The sequence below is a fragment of the Cetorhinus maximus genome, chromosome 4 (assembly GCF_964194155.1).
Source record: "Cetorhinus maximus chromosome 4, sCetMax3.hap1.1, whole genome shotgun sequence".
Classification (NCBI taxonomy): Eukaryota; Metazoa; Chordata; class Chondrichthyes; order Lamniformes; family Cetorhinidae; genus Cetorhinus; species Cetorhinus maximus.
This window is the reverse complement of record NC_135882.1, coordinates 108,879,582-108,898,005: the sequence shown is the minus strand read 5'-3', so window position 1 is coordinate 108,898,005 and position 18,424 is coordinate 108,879,582. Positions and strand designations below refer to the sequence as shown.

General features: G+C 40.0%; 1 protein-coding gene across 2 annotated transcripts in view; it reads left to right on the top strand.

The window, feature by feature from the left end:
- Nucleotides 1-18,424, top strand: part of rock1 (Rho-associated, coiled-coil containing protein kinase 1) — a 224,903-nt gene that overhangs the window by 64,921 nt on the left and 141,558 nt on the right. For both annotated transcript variants that reach the window (XM_078540622.1, XM_078540621.1), the window contains one exon: nt 16,157-16,238. Coding sequence is in view for 1 of the 2 variants with exons in the window: in XM_078540621.1 (XP_078396747.1) it covers nt 16,157-16,238 (82 nt within the window). In the remaining variant the exon portion in view is untranslated. The remainder of the gene's footprint in view (nt 1-16,156; nt 16,239-18,424) is intronic.

Sequence of the window (18,424 nt, the reverse complement as noted above, 5' to 3'; positions counted from 1 at the left end):
CCCCACCCCCGCCTCTCCTTTCCCCCCCCACCCCCGCCTCTCCTTTCCCCCCCCGCCTCTCCTTTCCCACTCTGCCTCTCCTTTCCCCCCCCACCTCTCCTTTCCCACCCCACCTCTCCTTTCCCACTCTGCCTCACACCCAAATCAGCCCAGGGCAGTGACTCAACAATCCAAGGCTCTGGCCAACTCCCAGTCCGAGGCTGCAACTGGGCCTGGAGCCTGGGCCTCTTCCTCAGTCTGCAGGGGCTGAGCCCCTTCCTGGGACACCAGTGGAACTGGGAGGGTGGGTGAGCTGCCAGTGAAGCCGGGTGTGCTGCTCCCTTTCTCCCCTGCCCCAGGTTACTCGCGCTGCACCACCCGATCGGCAGCAGCTGCTTCCTGTTTCTGCCCTGTGCTCCTTCTCCCGGATCTCGGGCCTTATTCTCTCCCCACAGCCTGGGCCTCAGGCGATGTGGCTGAGGCTCAGATGTCAGAACAAGGCGGCGTCTGGCCCAGATTGCAGCATGCAAGGGGGTGGGGCCATATTTTGACAGCTTTCCGGCGATGGGCTGGGAAGTGTGAGGCCTAATATAGTGGAGACATATGCATCATATGCACGTAATTTTTATTTGAAATCTCACTGCGGGCCGGATGAAAAAGTGGAATGCACAGGATCCAGCCCCTGGGCTGGGGGTTCCTCACCCCTGCTATACAGAGAGGAGAATTTAGGTGGTGCTATGTAATTCTCTAGTAATGAGTGTAGAAAGTAAGGATTATGATCTGCTTTGCTTTTGCTTTTGTTTCTCTAGATGTTGGGCAAACCCTGATTCAAAAGGAACATGGGATCCACTTACAGCAATGACTGATAGTTCTGAACTTGAGAATATACCTAGTGCAAAAACCCAAAAACTATGCTGCTAATTTAAAAGGTTGTCTTTCTACCTTCCTCAAAAGTCCATTCTCACTTTTGAATCGGTTGCCAGAAATAGAGTAAAAGTGCTGTGGGTTGTCCTTCCTCACCATCGGTTCTATTTGGACAATTTGCCTATTTTTGCTGGCCAGTCTATGATTGAGAAATTAGTAGATAAATGTTACATGCTGATCTCCATTTAACAACGTGGAATTAAGCTAATGTGCCCTGCTGTTATAGTTTCGACATTTATTCCAGAAGACCAAAGGAATTTTAACCTTCAGTGATCTTAGATACCTCTTGTCAGGGTCTCGGACCAGGAAGCAAAATTTGCGGCATTTAATATACCTGTGTACAATGTAGACAAAATTCCTTTAGAATAAGCTGCTGATATGAACATTTGCACTTAAAAATTTGGCAGGCAGGAGGAGCTCTAGTAGACCCTTGGCCTTTCTTGCATTCTTTGTGATTATTTACTGGGAACCACCCATCCCATCAAGTCTACAACCTCTGTGTTGTGGGTCTGCAGCAGCCGTATCATAGGGAGGAAAGTAAGCCATTGTTACGAAACTTGACTTCTTAACTCAGAGGTTAGAAACACCAGTTCCTAGTGGGTCTTGGGTCTCCTGTGCATGTACCAGCCAGGAAGTGGCTGCACATGTGCAGTTGATGTCTCCCACCATCTTTAGGCTGGGACCCGGCCTTGCAAGCCTGCGCAGAAGGTGTGAAATGCAGGTCAGGTGACCTGAACTGGAGTGCCATTACCGAGAAGCTGTCCCAGGAAGCAGGACATGGGGAGGGGGATAGGGAGAGGTCCCAATCTGGGACTAAAACAGGGATTAGAAAGAGGTCCCAGTCATCAAGTTGGAAGAGAGAAGCAGAGCAATAGGCTCTGACTTAAAGAGAGAGCTGTGAGGAGCAGACTTGAAGTAAAGTGGGATTGAGAGAAGCCCTGAGGATCTGAGGAGGCAGCTGAAGGTTAGTGACTCCTTATTGCAGGCTTTTTGGAGCAGTGGGGACCTGCTTGGCATGGCCAAGGATCTGAAAGTGTGCTTGGAAGGTGAAGTTTGAGTGTATTTGGAGATCCAGAGGAAAGGAATCTCGGAAGATGAGATAGAAACCCTGCAAGGTGGGCCATTGTTGCAACTGTCCGAGTGGTAACAGCACTTGAAGGGAATTCCAAGCCGAGTTCTTTAAATGTGGAGATTGGAAATCCTCGTGAAAAAGGCAAAGTTTCTGTGAGACTGGTTGGCTAATAATGTGATATATGTCTGGTTGTTGAGAAATCCATGGAATCTACTTTGGTCGCATTTGTCGTTTAATTTGGAGTGTGGTGTGTCTGACCATAGTTTGTCTGTTTTTTCACGTGTACCTCATACTCACCCTGAATTTTAGAGTATAAGATAGTTATTGTAAATTGTTTATCTTTCTGCATTTATATGTGCCTGTAAAGATATTGCTGGGGTAAAGGAATAGTGTGATTTGAATCATTTTCTTGTGTTGGTATTGAGATCTTTTCAATCTTTTTGTCTGCTGTAATATGGTTCATTTTTTTTCTTAGTTAATATATGTTAAAAGTTCATCAGCAGACTCCTGTGAATTTGCTCAGTAACTCTCCTCCAAAAAAAACAAAGTTAGAATCTTTCAAGCCAGGTTTCACCCTAAGATCTGACATTGGAACTGTAACACCATTCAGTCCTTCAAGTCTGTTCCATTGTTCAATTAGATCATGCCTTAAATTCTTCAACCTACTTAAGCATGGTTAAATGGTTACAGGACTAAGAATTTGTGGAACTTAGATTTGTGATAATCTATGTAAAATTAATGGCAAATATATGTACAGATCCTGTTTCTGGGCTTGTTGCCTGCTTATGACTGTAGTATGCTTGAGGAAACCTCTGAGTGAAGCCCAGAAATTCCCGACACTCACCTTGAGTGGCAACATGTGACAATATCAGCAACTGAAGCTGCAATGCTGCTTAAGTAAGCTCCAAAAATATTATAAATGCACCATTCCCTCTCTGCTTTTCCTATCCCTTTTGTGAACCAATCAAATTTATTTTAAATAACTTGTTTCATGCATCTCCCTGCTTAGGGATGTTACTGTGGCAGTGTAGGCTAGTGTTATGGCAGTAAGCTATGCAAACATACTTAGGAGTTCATTTGGAACTCCTTCAGCATTGTCTATAAATGAAAAAGGACTATGGCATTGTTGATGCTAAATTTTTACTAGTAGCTAATTTATTTTCTCTAAGTGGCCCTGCTTCTGCAAAAACTGCAGCCACTTTAAAATGTGCTAAAAATAAATAAAAAGGATAATACCCCACTACTCCCCCTTAAAGGAAAATAAAAATACATTTGCTTGTCCATTTATGAATTTTGATTTTTGGGTTCAGTTCTGAATTTGAATTTCCCCTCCAAATATTAAAATTGAACAAAGTTAAACATTAATTAACTTGAATGATAGTGAGACTTCATATGTAATATGTACCCAAATCCTACTATTTTTGTAATAATTCTGTAGTTTAATGTTGTTTATCTACAAATGTAGAGGAACCATATAATAGTGTTTTTAAATGCACTTGTTTTAACTCTACCATTTCTAAAGGCTGGATTTCAGCACCTGCTACCACTGTTTGAATCACACGTATTTTTCATTTCAGTTGTTCATTGGTTCCATCAGTCATGCAAAGTTAATAACTTTGAAGTGTTTGTGCTTGTACAGTGACTGATCAGAAAGTTTGTTTCGAGGCAGTAAATTACTTACAAAGCACAATATTGCTGTTAAATGTAAGATAAATCCTTTTACTATCACCATTTGAAGTTTGTGTTATATTTTAAAATTATTAGTCTAGAGTCACTGTTACTAGTTTGTATCATACTTGTGCCCCTTCCCTGTATGGCTTTGTGACAATCCACATTTCATTCATCTATCCATGCACTATTTTGCACATCAAGCATAAAGCTAGTTTAGATTTTTGACTCACTAGTGTACTGTTTAGATTCTATTTTACCGTTATTTGCATTTTTGAGACCTCTGTGCTTGAAGTTCAAATTTAATGTAAAAATGTTCAGATTTTACTTTATGCTACAGCAAGACATGGTAAAGCAAGAAAAATGTGTGTGTAAGCAAATATATTATGGGCTGCCATTCTTGCATGGATGTAAATTTTAAAAATGGCCAGTTTCGCCATACTGACAATATTAAATTAAGATTCCAAATGTACTGACATACTACATATCTGCATTCGGGTACACAGTGAGTATAAAAATATGCCTCCTCCTACTTGCCTTTTTTATAACTGTTTACTTCCGCTTTCAAGGAATCAAGCATTTGAACTGCTAGGTTTCCCTCTTCCCATCTTCTTAAGCAACTTTCCATTGAGTATGTACTACTATTCCATGCTATTCTTCCAAAATGCATTACTTAAAACTTGTCTGCACTAAATTACTTCTACCATTTGTGTCTGTGTCCACCTGACATATTTTACAGAATTCTTTGCTTTTTGTTAGACTCTCCAGAATTGTATTATTTTTCAAGTTTTACAACATTTGCTTCAACATCTGTGTTCCAGCTCTATGAAAGTGCTATTCACTTGCTCTCATCCCCCTGCCATCACCCTTTAGTCACATAATTATCCAATTCTCTTTTAAAAGCTTTTATGGATTCCACTTCCACCACTGGGTAATGCATTCCATGTTCTAACAACTATCTGCATTAATAATTTTTCTTAACCTTTACCTTCACTCCTTTGATATATTTATGTCTTTGAATAAGCTACATTCCAAGCAATGGAACTAGTTCTCCATAATTTACCTTGTTAGAACTCTTCTTAACTTTGAAAACCTATCTTTCACTGCCGTTGACATCTATCTTAAATTAGGGTGCACAAGACCAGATGTAGTATTCTAACTGTGGTTCAGCCAATGGTTTGTATAGGCATAGTGTCTTGGTTTTTTGTTCCAACTAGGTGTACTCTGTTCCCTTTATGGCTACAGTGTTAACTTACAATCCAGAAGGATTATAATAACAGATTACACTTGAGTGTGGTCGCCTGTGGTTTGTATTCGGCTATTATTGTTAAAGAGACTAATAATGCTGGATGACCTCAACTTCTGCAGTGTGATTTTTTTAGTTAGCTAACTTAGGGTGAAGAAGCTGATACAAGGTCTACAACTTTAATAAAAAGTCTCATGACAGTGTGTTGAGGCACTAGCACATCTTGTCTTATTCATCCTTCAAGATGAAGATGGGCATGTCCATCATCTGGGCTGTTTAGTAGGGTTCTGGCGGGTACATAGGTGACTGTTGAGGCCGATCAGTGCCTGGAAGGTTCTGCTGCAAATCAGACAGGATACTACAGACAATCAAGTTTTGGACGAGTTGCTGGCTTGGGATTTCCTCTCCTTGTGTTTTCCCTCTGCCTCTGATGTGTGCTTGTTTTTGAAGGAAGCTTCACCGTTTTTATTTTGTTGCATCAGGTGCAGCAACCCTGGGCAAGCTACTCCCAGGACTTGAAGTCTATATCATAATTCCTAAGTGAAGTTCTCAGAGTGTCTTTGTAGCACTTCCTTTGACCGCTATGAGAGTGCACCCTAGACTCGAGCTCTCCATAGAAGATTCACTTTAGTAACCACTGACCAGCCTGACTCAGTTGTGACTGTCTCAATATGGTGTCGATGCTTGGCATGCCAGCTTGGGTGAGCACCTCAGTGTCTGGTATTTTATCCTGCCATCTGATCTTCAACTAGCAAAGGCAGCTCAGGTGAAAGTGCTTGAGCTTCTTGGCGTGGCGCTGGCACACAGTGCAAATCTTGCATGTGTGGAGCAGAGTTAGCAGGACTTTTACTGTATAGACTTCCAGTTTGGTAGGCAGACTTACTCCTCTTCATTCCCAGATTGATGTTCGAAGTCCGCTGAAGGCTACACTTTTTTGGCAATTCTTACATGTGTTACATCATCAAAATAGACAGCTCGAGAAAGTAAGAACCGAGCTTATCCACTACTGACAGGTTCTGGTCATGAGCTGAAATCTTTAACTTGAGATCAGGCTTTCTTGGGGCAGGCTGGTACATTAATTCAGTTTTCTTTGTTCTGATTGTAAGGCTGGAGTTGTTGCATGCATTAAAGAATGAATCCATGCTCCATGGCACGTCCCGCTCTGAACCGGCAGCTAGTGCACAGTCATTGGCAAACAGGAAATCACAAACTATGAACTTGGAGACCTTGTTCTTTGCCTGGAGTCGTCTCAAAGTGAGCAGCTTCCCGTCCATGCAGTACCTGATTTTAGTGCCAGGCTTATCATCGTGGAAGGCATTGGAGAGCATGACAGAGAAAAACATGCTGAAGAGGGTTGATGCTACCATGCAGCCCTGAACATGAATATGATGAACATGTACATGAATGGGATCATAGTAAGGGAGAATTGTCCATCATTAGCCTCACTCTCTTGTCCTGACCTATCTTGGTCCAGCGGTAAGTCGTGTATAAATGGTTGGAGATAGATCCGGATACTGTGGGTGACCAGGATGTCTGTGCCTTGTCGAGTTCCACGTATTCCACAACATGGTGCTGACCCACCTTTGAGCATGTTCAGCCTTAGATTGGTCTCATGTGCCCAGTGATGTTTACAAAGCATTGAAACAAACAAGCTTTCAGATACAATTTGGGATTTTCTATTTGATTTTTATTTCATTGATGGAATGGGGTCAATTGTCTATTGCCTTTGATAACTGTAGTGCCTCATAAAATTAACAGTTTTAAATAGGAACCTTGTTTAATATAGGGAATTTTGTTGTGCTTGGCATGGTAAGTATTCAAGGGATTGAGTGTGTCACTTTTGTTATCAACATAAATATTATGTGCTCCAAGGTCTAGTATGGCATTGACCACACTAAATCCGCTTCTACTCTACCTCACCCCAACAAAAGAACCACACCCTCCTATACAGATGTGAAATTTTGATTTCACACAATCTTTTTGTGGGACAAAGTTTCAAAGCGCAGACAGTTTGTTCTAGGGACTGATGATTAATAAGAAAAAGTTTTAACTATCCATATTCATTTCTCATTCAATTCATTTAGAAAGAAAATGGCCTCATCTTCTCTGGCACCATGGTAAGGTGGAAGATACAGAATAGTCACAAATAGGGAAGAAATACTTTACAGAACATTAAAAAAAGCACAGTTATTCTATCCATTAGCCTGTGGTCAGAGTTTGCACAGTTGAAAGTAAAATGACTTTCACTACAAATTTGTGCATAACATTACTTATTAGGGTGACTTAATTACTCCAGTATGCAGTGGTCAAGTCCCATTCTGAGAATAAGTGCAAATCTCCAATATCACCTGTGGAACACAGTCTTAGGTGAGTTTGACTGGCTGATGGCCAGGGCACAAAAATAATTATATTCAAACTGTTCTGTGTTTTCTTCCTCATCTTTGACCATTCTGTATTATGCACCTTGCATTAGCTGTCAAAATGGAGAAATGGCAGCTATTAGTTTGAAAGTAACCAAAAGATAAATTTCTACTTTTTTTCCTCTAGGGGAGTAATTGCTCTCTGCTTATTTTTTTATTGTATGTCTCTGTGAAATCTAGAATTGATGGGATGCACATACTTAGATATTAGTAAATACTTCCATCATTATTTTCATTTTACTTGTACTTTGTGTGTTGCTTCAAGCCTTTATTTTTTGTTTCTCTGTTATTTGAATCCACTTAATTAGCTCTCTGCCCTTCCCTGTTACTTCCCTTTCCTCCTATTTCTTCCCCTTAAGACCCATGATTTGCACAAATTCTGTTTTCCCATGAATTTGGAACATTGAAGTATTTTGGCTAGGACCTTGTCATCTCTGTAACCTCCTTCAGCCCTACAAACAATATTCTCTCTAAGCTGCACAACTGTGCAGCAACCCGGAAGTTCCTGTGCTAGTGCAGCACAAATCAATCAAGTTACTGCACGTGCATGGTTATGCAGAAAAATCTAAAGGATCCATGCGCTTAAACAAATCAACCACTCGTTACAAACAAAAAATAGAGGGTGTGTTCCCTACACCCCTCCAGCATCTCTGCACTTGTCCAACTCTTGTGCGTCATCAGTTTTCATCGTTCCCCGTTGGCAGCAATGCGTTCACCTGCCTCGACCCTAAACTATGGAATTTTTCTTCCACTCTACCTCCCTCCACTTTACCTTTCCCCTTCATTTTAAGATACTCCTTTAAAATCTACCTATGACTAAACTTTTGGTCACCTGTCCTAAAATCTCCTTATGTGACTGTGTTTACGCAAGAACTAGGAGCAGGAGTAAGCCATTCAGCCCCTCAAGCCTGCTGTGCCATTTGATAAGATCGTGGCTGATCTGGCTGTGGCCTCATGTCCACTTTCCTGTCTGCCCCCCATAACCCTTGCATCCTTAATTTTGTTAACACTCCTTTGAAGCATCTGGAGACGTTTTACTATGTTAAAGGTGCTATATGAATGCAAGTTGTTGAGCCCTCTGATTTCCTCTCTCCTCGCCTTCCTTTACTTGCTATTTGTGGTGTGCCTTGGAAATTTCGCTATGTTAAAGATGCTGCGTAAGTTGAAGGATGTGTGTTTGATATTCTACTCTCATTTGAATCTATATTGCATCTTTGATCTAGCAAAAATGTCCAAAGCTGCTTCAGAGACAGAAATGAATGCTGAGCAATATTAGAAAAGTACTTGAATTCCAGTTTTGCGAAAATTCCTTATGTAGGGTAAAGCTGGAGAGAGCTATAAGTAGGACATTCCCAAAGTCTATCCTGGAAATCACAAAGATAAGAGGAGTGTTTCAGGAGAAGCGGGGGCTGAGGTTGAAATAATCTGGCATGATTGGGTATGATGTTTGAAGCTCATCTCAAAGTCAAACAAGATGTTGTGTACCATGAATCGACACCTAAGTGGGCTGGGTGATGAAATCGGACTGGGATGCAGAACTTATGGCTAGTATTCAACAGCTTACCTTTAATCTTGTCAGTAAGTTAGTGAAAGTTCTGGGTCATTCATGACTTGATGCCAGATATGTAAGGTGTGGTGCAGAGATAGAAAACTATGGGCCAGAATTTACTGTCAGTGTGAAGGCTGTGTTATTTTTAAGGAAACGATATGGTAAGATGTGTGGTTAAGTTGAATATTGAAAAGTTGCTATCCAAGTTGTGCCGTTGCATTGTTAACTTCACCAAAAAGGCATTTTGCACTTAGCCTCCCCATCTTTGTTTAGGAACTTGTTGCATTTGCTCACTAATTGTTAATTAGACTTGCGCTTTGCAATGACATGATTTAACTTTCTGTGGCAGGTACCCTTTTATTGATGTGATGTGTTAATGACTGCCAGTCAAACTGTCTTGTGCTGAAGATGAAGGTTTTGATTTTTTTTTTAGTGTCATTTAATGTCATTTTAAATTAGCCTTTTCCTTTCCATCTTTTTTCTCTTTCTCAATCCAATCTTTCTTTCCCTCAGTATTTATCTTTCTGTTCCTGATTTGACATTGAAGTCATTGCTTTTCATTCTCCCTCCTTCTCAGTCCTTCACTGCCCTGTTCGCTCAGGTCCTAGATGTCCTGTTTCCCTCACTGTGCCATGATCAATTCGTACTTTTAGCATTGTGTGGACAATGAAAATTTTGAGTTGTAGGGCAGAATTTTACCGTCGGCGAGCGGGATGACGTTGGGCGGAACCCCTGATGTCACCCTGCCCCATTTAAATTTTCAGGAAGGCGGGGGCGCAGCAAAATCAGCTGCGGGCCCGCCGACCTGTCAATGGCCACTTGAGGCCATTGACAGGATCAATTAACCAATTAAAGGACCTGCCCGTCCAACCTTAAGGTTGGCGGGTTGGCTAGGAGCCCTGGCAGCAACTAGAAACACATGAAACCTCATCCAGCGGCAGGATGAGGTTTCGTGTAGGGTTTTAAAAATGGTAATAAAGTCGTTCTGTAAATTATGAACATGTCCCAACTCATGTGACATTGTCACATGAGGGGACACGTAAGGGATTTTTCTTTTCTCTATTTTTAATATTTTTAAAAGTTGAGGCAGTCTCCCTGAGGCTGCACTTAGCCTCAGGGAGATGTGCGCTCTTTCGTGCACATGCGCGAAAGAGCGCACTCTCGATTTTAGGGATTCCCCCCCCCCCCCACCCGCAAAGGGAGCGCATAGCGCTTCCCGGTGGACATCACACAGGGCGGGCCTTAATTGGCCTGCCCACGTAAAATGGCGGCGTGGCCCCTATTGCTGGCAGCGAACGGCTCCGCTCCCGCCTGTGGTTGGGTCAAGCCGGCTGGCCGGCCCGAAAAACGGAAAATTCTGCCCGTAGTGTGAAGGGATGTGCCTAACAAATGGCAGACACTGTCAGATGCCTTGCTACAGCAAATCCTAGCCTTATGTGTTTGTTACTGAATTCACCCGTGAATAATGATTTATGGCTGTGCACTGTTGTATACAACTTCGATTTTGGTCAGTATTTCTTGTTCACATAAATTGAACAATGCATATGGTATAAAATCAAGATATTTGTCTGTGTTCGATCTTATTTTATACTTATAACTACTGAAGTAAAACAAGCTTATAAATGGGCAGTTTCCTATCAAACTTAATGCATTTCCAAAATAACGATTACACACTAGATTCTAAAAGCAATAGGCACTCAAGTCCACCTGGGAGGTATTGGATAACTGATTTCCTGATGACTATTGTCAGAATATATCTCCTTTTAATTGAGTATTATTTTTCCCTTGTAATGATTTGGTTAGGGACCATTGACGTTTAAAGAAGAAATCCAAACACCCAGGAATTAATCGACAGAACTATACCACAAGATTTCATATTTTTAAACAAAAACAACCTTTGTTGTATTGTCAGGAACTAAGTTATTTTTTTATTTGTGGGTGTTAGGAATGAATTTTAGCTTTAAGTTTAAGTTTAATTTGTGTTCCTGTATTGGTGTGTTAAGAAAGGGGGATATTTAAGTTTTAGTTTCCTTTTAAAAGTTGCCTGCAAATCTGAAGGCTTTGTTTGTGTACCTACATTTTTAATGGGGTTTTACGACTCTCGAAGTGGTTTAGGGAAGTTAAAGCAAAGTAGAAAAACTGGGCTGTTGCCTAGCAACAGGAGGTGCTCAGTGACAGAAAAACAGAAAAGTAGTTTCAGTTTAGTTGGAAACGAGCTAGGAGAAGCTGGATAGGAGGGAGCTGCAGGAAGCAGATTTCCCCAAAGAACAGATGAAGGGGGCCGGTTGCGGTCCCAAGAAGACCTTCTAGTCAAAGGAAAAGAACAGGAATCTGGAAAAGGGTCTGTTAAATGAAGTTAAGAGCAAGGAGCAGAGGAAGGCTCCAAGTTTAAAGAGGCAAAACTGCAGGATGCAGACTTAAAGCAAAATAGGCTTGTGAGAAGCCAGAATATTCGAGGAGACAGCCAAAGATTTCTGACTCCTTACTATAGGCATATGAAGCAGTGCTGTTCTGTTGGCACAGCTGAGTATCTGAGACAGAGCGTATGGAAGGCGAAACGTGAATGCACGTGACGACCTGGGGGAGAGGAACATCAGAAGGGGAGTTTGAAACCCTGGGGGTGGACGCTTGGGGAAGACGTCTGAGAGAAAGCACCATTTGGGAGAAGATTCCAAAGCAAGTTCTTCGAGAGTGGAGATTGGAAACCCTCGTGTGAAAGACGGAGTTCAGTGAGACTGGTTTGGCTCAGGGTGTGAGAAACGTCTGGGGTAGTTGATGGGAGATCCAAAGCATCTGTTCGGGGTGGCATCTGTCACTTGGTTTCAGTGTGTGGTGTGCCTGACCACAGGTCGCCTATTGGTTTACATGAACTTTGTGTTATCCTTACAAATCTGTATATATCTGTAAAAATATAGTTGTGGGTGAAGGAGTATTGTAATATAGTTCATCTTTTCTTGTTTAAGAAGTGTTTCATTCTTTTGTTAAAAGTTCATTAGCTGACTCCTGTGACTCTGTTGAGCAGCTACCCACCATGTTTCTAAACAAAAAATAAAAGTTAGGATCTATCAAGCCAGGTTCCACCCTGGGATCTGACTTGTCCAGTAGTAACATTAGCTGGCATCATAGCTGTATTTAAACAGAAATTAAACAAAGCAAGCACCACAAAACACTATAGCTTACAAATACATATGCTATAAACTTAGTTTTCCTTTTTATTTCATCCCTGTATATGCCACAGCCCTCCAGAATTCACTTTAATTTTCTTCAGTGTTCCAGCCGTCCTCCAAGGTAAGATTCTGTGGGGTCCTTCCATTACCTTTTGGGCTACGCAACCCTCCACCTCTTCTTTACAGACTTCATGACTGTAGGTGCCTCTGGTCCTTGCCGGCAGATGCCCAACTGCCTTCCGACAGCTTTCCAAACTAACTCTGCTGACTGCTTTCTACCATAAGGCCCTGTGAGTGCCACTGTAGATTTCTTTCACTAGTTTCACTAGTTTCAAAGTAGAACAAATCTTCCAGCTGCTTTTCCCTCATGAAATCCAAACTGAGATTAAGCCCTTATCTGCATTCCATATGGTGAATGATGAAGTTTGTATTTTCTCTGCTTGAAGAATAGGCCTAACTAACAATTATCTCCTGTTGGCTCTCTCAATTTGTTGAGATGCAGTCCAAAGATGCAGCTGCCTCTGTCTATTCCCAAACTGAGCTGTTCGTTCTGTTGGCAAACACACACAGATAAATTAAACAAAAGAACCTTCTGAACAAGGCTCCATGGCAACATGGCACACTTTGGGATGGTTCAAACAGAAATGGAAACAAATTATTTTACCTTCAGTACAATGCTTTGATTCTGTAACCCATATGAATAATTTGTATCTCCAATGGAGTTTTACAACCCTGTTTGCTGAAATTGCTATCTTTTAGCTTCTTTCATAGAGATATCTGATAGACACCCTGGCTCTGGACCAAGAGGTCCAGAAATGGGTCACCTATTGTTTAAGTTTTTCTTTTCACTGTCAACCCTGACCTTGTAAGATAAACACAGATTAATTAAACCTAGGCTTCTTTGATTTGCCTTTACATTAGAATTGTTTATCAGTTTTTTAACTGCGCCTTTTCCATTTATCTAAAGTTAAAACTTTAATTTCTAAAACTAAAAGTTATATTCTAAAACATATATACCATGAACCAGATTTTCGCAACACCCAACTGCAAAAGCGAAACAAAATAGTAATAAAGACTTGAATCCTAACCCCAATATACAATAAAAGTAATAGCTAAATGTGTTATCTATGTGCCTCTGTGTGCTTTTTCTCTCATCCAGCTTGTAATTACCTCTTTAATTAATATGTTGTACATATTAACCAGTATCATAAAGCCATCATGCATAGTTTTGTTATGATCCTTGGCCAGACCCTGGGACTTTTGGGGGTTTGGGGGGGCGGGGGAGATCCAGTTAGGGAACAATAATGTTTTGTTTAAAGTGGATAAAAGATGAGATTCAAGACATCAGTTTTTGGAATGAAGCCGCAAGATTCTATGCATTTTGAACAAACAAAACAAACTTTACTATACAATATGTATCTTACACTCTAACGGGGTAGGTATGAGGTACCTGTGAATTAACAGTTGAACTGAGGTCAAACACACCACACTACAGAGTAATATGACAGGTGCAACCAAGACAGAGTCTATGGATTTCTCAAGAACCCACTCAGACGTTAGGAAACACCAAGTCAAACAATCTTGTTGAAGCTCTGTCTCATGAGGGATTCCAGCTTCACCTTCAAAGATCTCTCCTTGGAATTCTCTCCAAAAGTTGCACACACTCACACGGCTTTAACAATGACCAACCTCACAGGGTTTTAATCTTGCCTTCCGAGATTCCTTCACCCTGGATTCCAGAGTACGCTCAACGCTAGCTCGCTAGCTCACAAGCACACTTTCAGATTTATGGCCATGCCAAACACAACACCACTGCTCCAAAGGGATACCCTTGACCCAATGGCCCTCTTTACTTAAAGCCTGCTCCCTACAGCTCTTTCTTTAACTTAACTGGGTCCTGTTTCTGTCCCTTTGGTCTTTGTGACACATGTTAGCTGCCAGACTGCCTCACACTGACTGCCTCAAGAAGAGGTGTTCACTGACCCTTGAATTGATCTGGGGACATGTCAAAACACTCCCAGGGGGTCCCACCCTTGTTACTAGGCAGGAACCAATGTAACAAGCATTGGAATATCCTGTACCTTAAATGTCACAATCTTCACAGACTGCTAATTTAACACCCAGGGGCACACAATAGATTTCATGACAGTTCTGATCACGCAATCTTCTGCTTTAGATAGGATAAAGATTGAAACAAACTGACTAATTTATAAATTAGCTTTTTATTAATTAGCTAGGAAATTTTAAATGTGAAAAAATTATGAAATGAGGAAAATCAATTTGATCCATCGATCTTATTTCCCTTAATGGATTTATGCTGTAGACAGCCCTTATGGACAAGAGTTCTTAACGCTCAGTTGCTGAAGCTCAACTTCATTCACCATGGTATTAAGCTACATTTTGAGCCCTTGTATTTTTACAACTTTCCGAAGCACCAGTCTTGAATCCTCTTCAGCAATTTAGAATAAATTAAAATAATGATCCAGGCTTTGCAGTAGGAGATTTGGTGATGTCTGTGGATTTCACCTTTCCTGATGTTAATTTGAATTTGGCGCCAAGTCAAGGTAATCTCCAGGCATCCAGCAACAGTGATATCATCAAGCAGGATAAATAGTCAATCACATTGAAGAATTCTTACAGAGAGGAAACAGGAAGTTAAAAGCACTGATTATACTTAACATTTTAAGATCACTTTACACAGAGTGAAATAAAATTTGGGGTATACACATGGGATTAAGGTTGAAGATTAAATATCATAAACTTTTAAGAAAATTCTTTTTTAAAAATGTTTTTTTTATCATAATGGAGAAATTTGACATTCCACAAATGATAAAATTCATTTTTCAGCCCAGAGTGGTTGTTCAGCAGTTTTGAACTTAGTACGCCTCATTCAATGAGGTGTTAACGTTTTCAAGGGTTTTTACAGTGTGTCTAATTGTGTAAAAAGTGCAACTTTTTGTCATTTCCATAATTTCTACTTGATTCTAGTCTGTAGGTACTTCAACAGCCCACTGTATTTATAAGTATAGAATCTATGACAACAACTTCAGGATTTGCACTTTTAACTGTACATATGTAGAGTCCAAAGGTTGCCATCGGTTTCAGAATAGCAATGGTGGTGAACGCTGACAGTTTCATCATCATTCCTAACACAAAACCTGGGACCATGTTTAGGTTGCCACTTTTAAGGTTAGTGGCTACAGTTTGTTTCACCAGGCAGTATTCTGTTTATACTGCCTGAAGGAAACTTCAGTTTGGTTTCCCAGAATAGTACTTACATATATGCGCAGAGCTCCTCTCTCCACAGTTAAGTTTCAAGTTAGACAATCTACCAGGTTCACAATGCTTAAACATTTTAAATTAATTGCTATTAGTTTAAAAGTGTCCAGAAGCTCCTTCAAACACTTTTACATTAGGTTTGACACAATACTGGAATTATGCTCTGTGCACGGAAACATGCACTATTTACATCTCATGCCTTAGGGACCCTCACTGGTTAGTGCTATAGGATTAATGTAAGAAGTAGAACTTGCTTTGTAACAGCTCCAAAGTTGTTTAATCACACTCAAAATACATTTAGTGGCTGCTTATTCCACAGGTAATTAAGGCTAAGCAAGAAGAAGTTCTTGAGTCTCTTCTTATTTCAAAATCCTGCTCCATTGTTCTAAATGCAGTTTACTAGCTTCTATTTTACTCGCCGTTATAATCAGATTTCTATTGTAACCTTTCAATTTTTATTTTGTAATGGACGAAGAAAACCATCATAATGATCTAAGATGAAAAATTATTTTTGGTACTCCTATTTCACAATACATATGTTTGGAGATGATCATTACATCCTGCATAAAATATTCGTCGGCCTGAATTTTTTGGGCAAAACTCAGGAAATTCTTACGTTATTTTATGAATCTAATAATGAGCCCTGACATTTTAATAATCAACAGATCAGTTTTGATGAATGACAAGGAAAGTTCAATGTTCAGTCTAATTTTTTTCTTTAACTGATTGTACTACCTGTCATAAAGTACTAGAAATAAACTCTTTTAAACATAATATCTTATTGTTTTCTTGCAAGTTGCACATGATCTGCAGTCCATTTGTCATTTTTTTAAAAATATTTTTTTCTTGTAGGATAGCTTGGATGCCTTAATTTATGATTTGGACTTTCCCGCCTTAAGAAAAAACAAGAACATTGACAGCTTCATAAATCGATGTGAGTATTGTACAATATACATAAATATTCAGAAATATTTAAAATAATTTTGATACAAATGTTGCTATTAAGAAGATACAAATCCTGGATTAAACAAAACCAATATTTCTAATATATGGTAAAAGTATACTTCATCTTTCTATACATTAATATTCTCCTAAGTTCTACTGCACTGTAATTAAACTTCTGCATGATAAAAGTTTTAAATTTGTACAGACAGTGTCAAGTTTATAGTTACTGGGATTGTCTGACTAAAGAAAAACATGAATAGTTTCATTGTGTAACTTCTTTCTGGAAGAAACTGTTTGTTAGATTTTTCCCTTCACCCTCAGCTCACATTCTTTGCTCTACATGTTGCTGGAATGGCAAGCTGAGGCAATGACAGTGGGGTATCTGGGCCCTTGGTGAACAATATGTCCAACAGTCCACTTTCTTAACCAACGAGATGTAAGGATTGAGGGAAAAAAAGGACATGAAGTGAATTAGAGTCAAGAGCAAAAGCACTGTGGATGCTGGAAATGTGAAATAAAAACACAATGCTGGAAATAGGTCTGGCAACATATGTGGACAGAGAAACAGATTTAACCTTTCAGGTCAGTGACTCTTCATCAGAACTAGGAGTGCACTGTTTTCATCCTTTAGTAGGTATGCTACTTTTAGTATTAAGAGCACAAATTGAACAGGAGCAAACAGCATTAGAAAGAAAAAAGTAATTCATTGTATGGATAAGTTGCTGATAGATGCATTTTACAACCGGCCCTTCATGGATTAAAATCAGACCTTGAGAGGAAGTTGAAAAAGTCATATTTATTTTTGGGAAAAGACAAAATGGTTAATTCCTAATTTACGTAGTGCTGAGGATCAGCCAATTCTAGAATTGTACATAAGTATGTATGCAAATCCCTGTGGGAATTTTTCTAATTTATTTTCCAGAAAATTTGCCAAGGGATAAAAATCTGTGTTCCAGAGGTTAAGCTGGGTATTGATGCAAATTGATGCAAAAGATTGATTGGAACACAGTTGAGAGCAACTCCATTTCAGGGGGCAGCATGAAACATCAATTTTAATTAATTTTGTCTGCTTTGATCTAAACTAACCAAGAAAACTTATATAATTAGACCTGACTTAATTTAGTTTGGATGTTGAAGTTGTTGGTTGTATGGTTGTTGGTTTTCCCTGTGCCTTTTCCATCATCTTTTTATATTTCACAAGCAGTTACTTTTTTTCCTGTTTCTTTCCTTTAGGTTTGTATCATATATTTTGACTTTAGAAGAATAAGAAGTGATTTTATTGAAACATATAAGATTCTGAGAAGGCTTGACAGGGTAGATGTTGAGAGGTTGTTTCGCCTTGTGGGGGAATCTAGAGTTAGGGGGTGCAGTTTTGAAATAAGCACCTCCTCCAACGGAGATGAGGTGGAATTTCTTCTCTTAGTGGGTTGTTAGTGTTTGAAGTTCGTTTGATCAGCAAGTGAGTTAAGGATTATGGGAGATGGGCAAGAAAGTGGAGTTAAGGTAATATCAGATCAGCCATGATCTAATTGACTGGCAGAGGAGACTCAAGATGCCGAATAGCCTACTCCTCCTATTTCTTGTGTTCCGATGACATGTTTATGGCCTTTTCATTTGGCAAGTTTAAGATGGAGGTTTTTAAGTTAAGATTTAATAAGTTTTGAGAGTTGGCATGTGTAAGCTTTCAGAAACAAAACTTGTGGTATTAGAAACTGCATGTTACATTTTTGAAGTGCTTATTTGAAGACTCATTACTTCAGGATGCCAAGTTGGGCAGTTAACTGGCATTATGGTAGCCTGCAGGGTACAGTACTGGACTAGTAACCCCTAGGCCTTGAGTTCATATCCCACCATGGTAAGGTGCTGAAATTGAATTCAGCAAATTGAGTAATTTGTCATCATGTAACATATGAACATATGAATTAGGAGCAGGAGTAGGCCATTTGGCCCCTTGAGCCTGCTCCGCCATTTACTAAGATCATGGCTGATCTGAATTTAGTCTCAACTTTTACTATCCTGTCTCCCCCGCATAACACTTGACTCCCTTGTCAATCAAGAATCTATCTAACTGAGCATTGAATATATGATCCAGACTCCACTGCTCTCTGAGAAAGCAAATACCACAGACTCTCTTGAGAAAAAAAATCTCCTCATTTCCATCCTAAATGAGTGAGC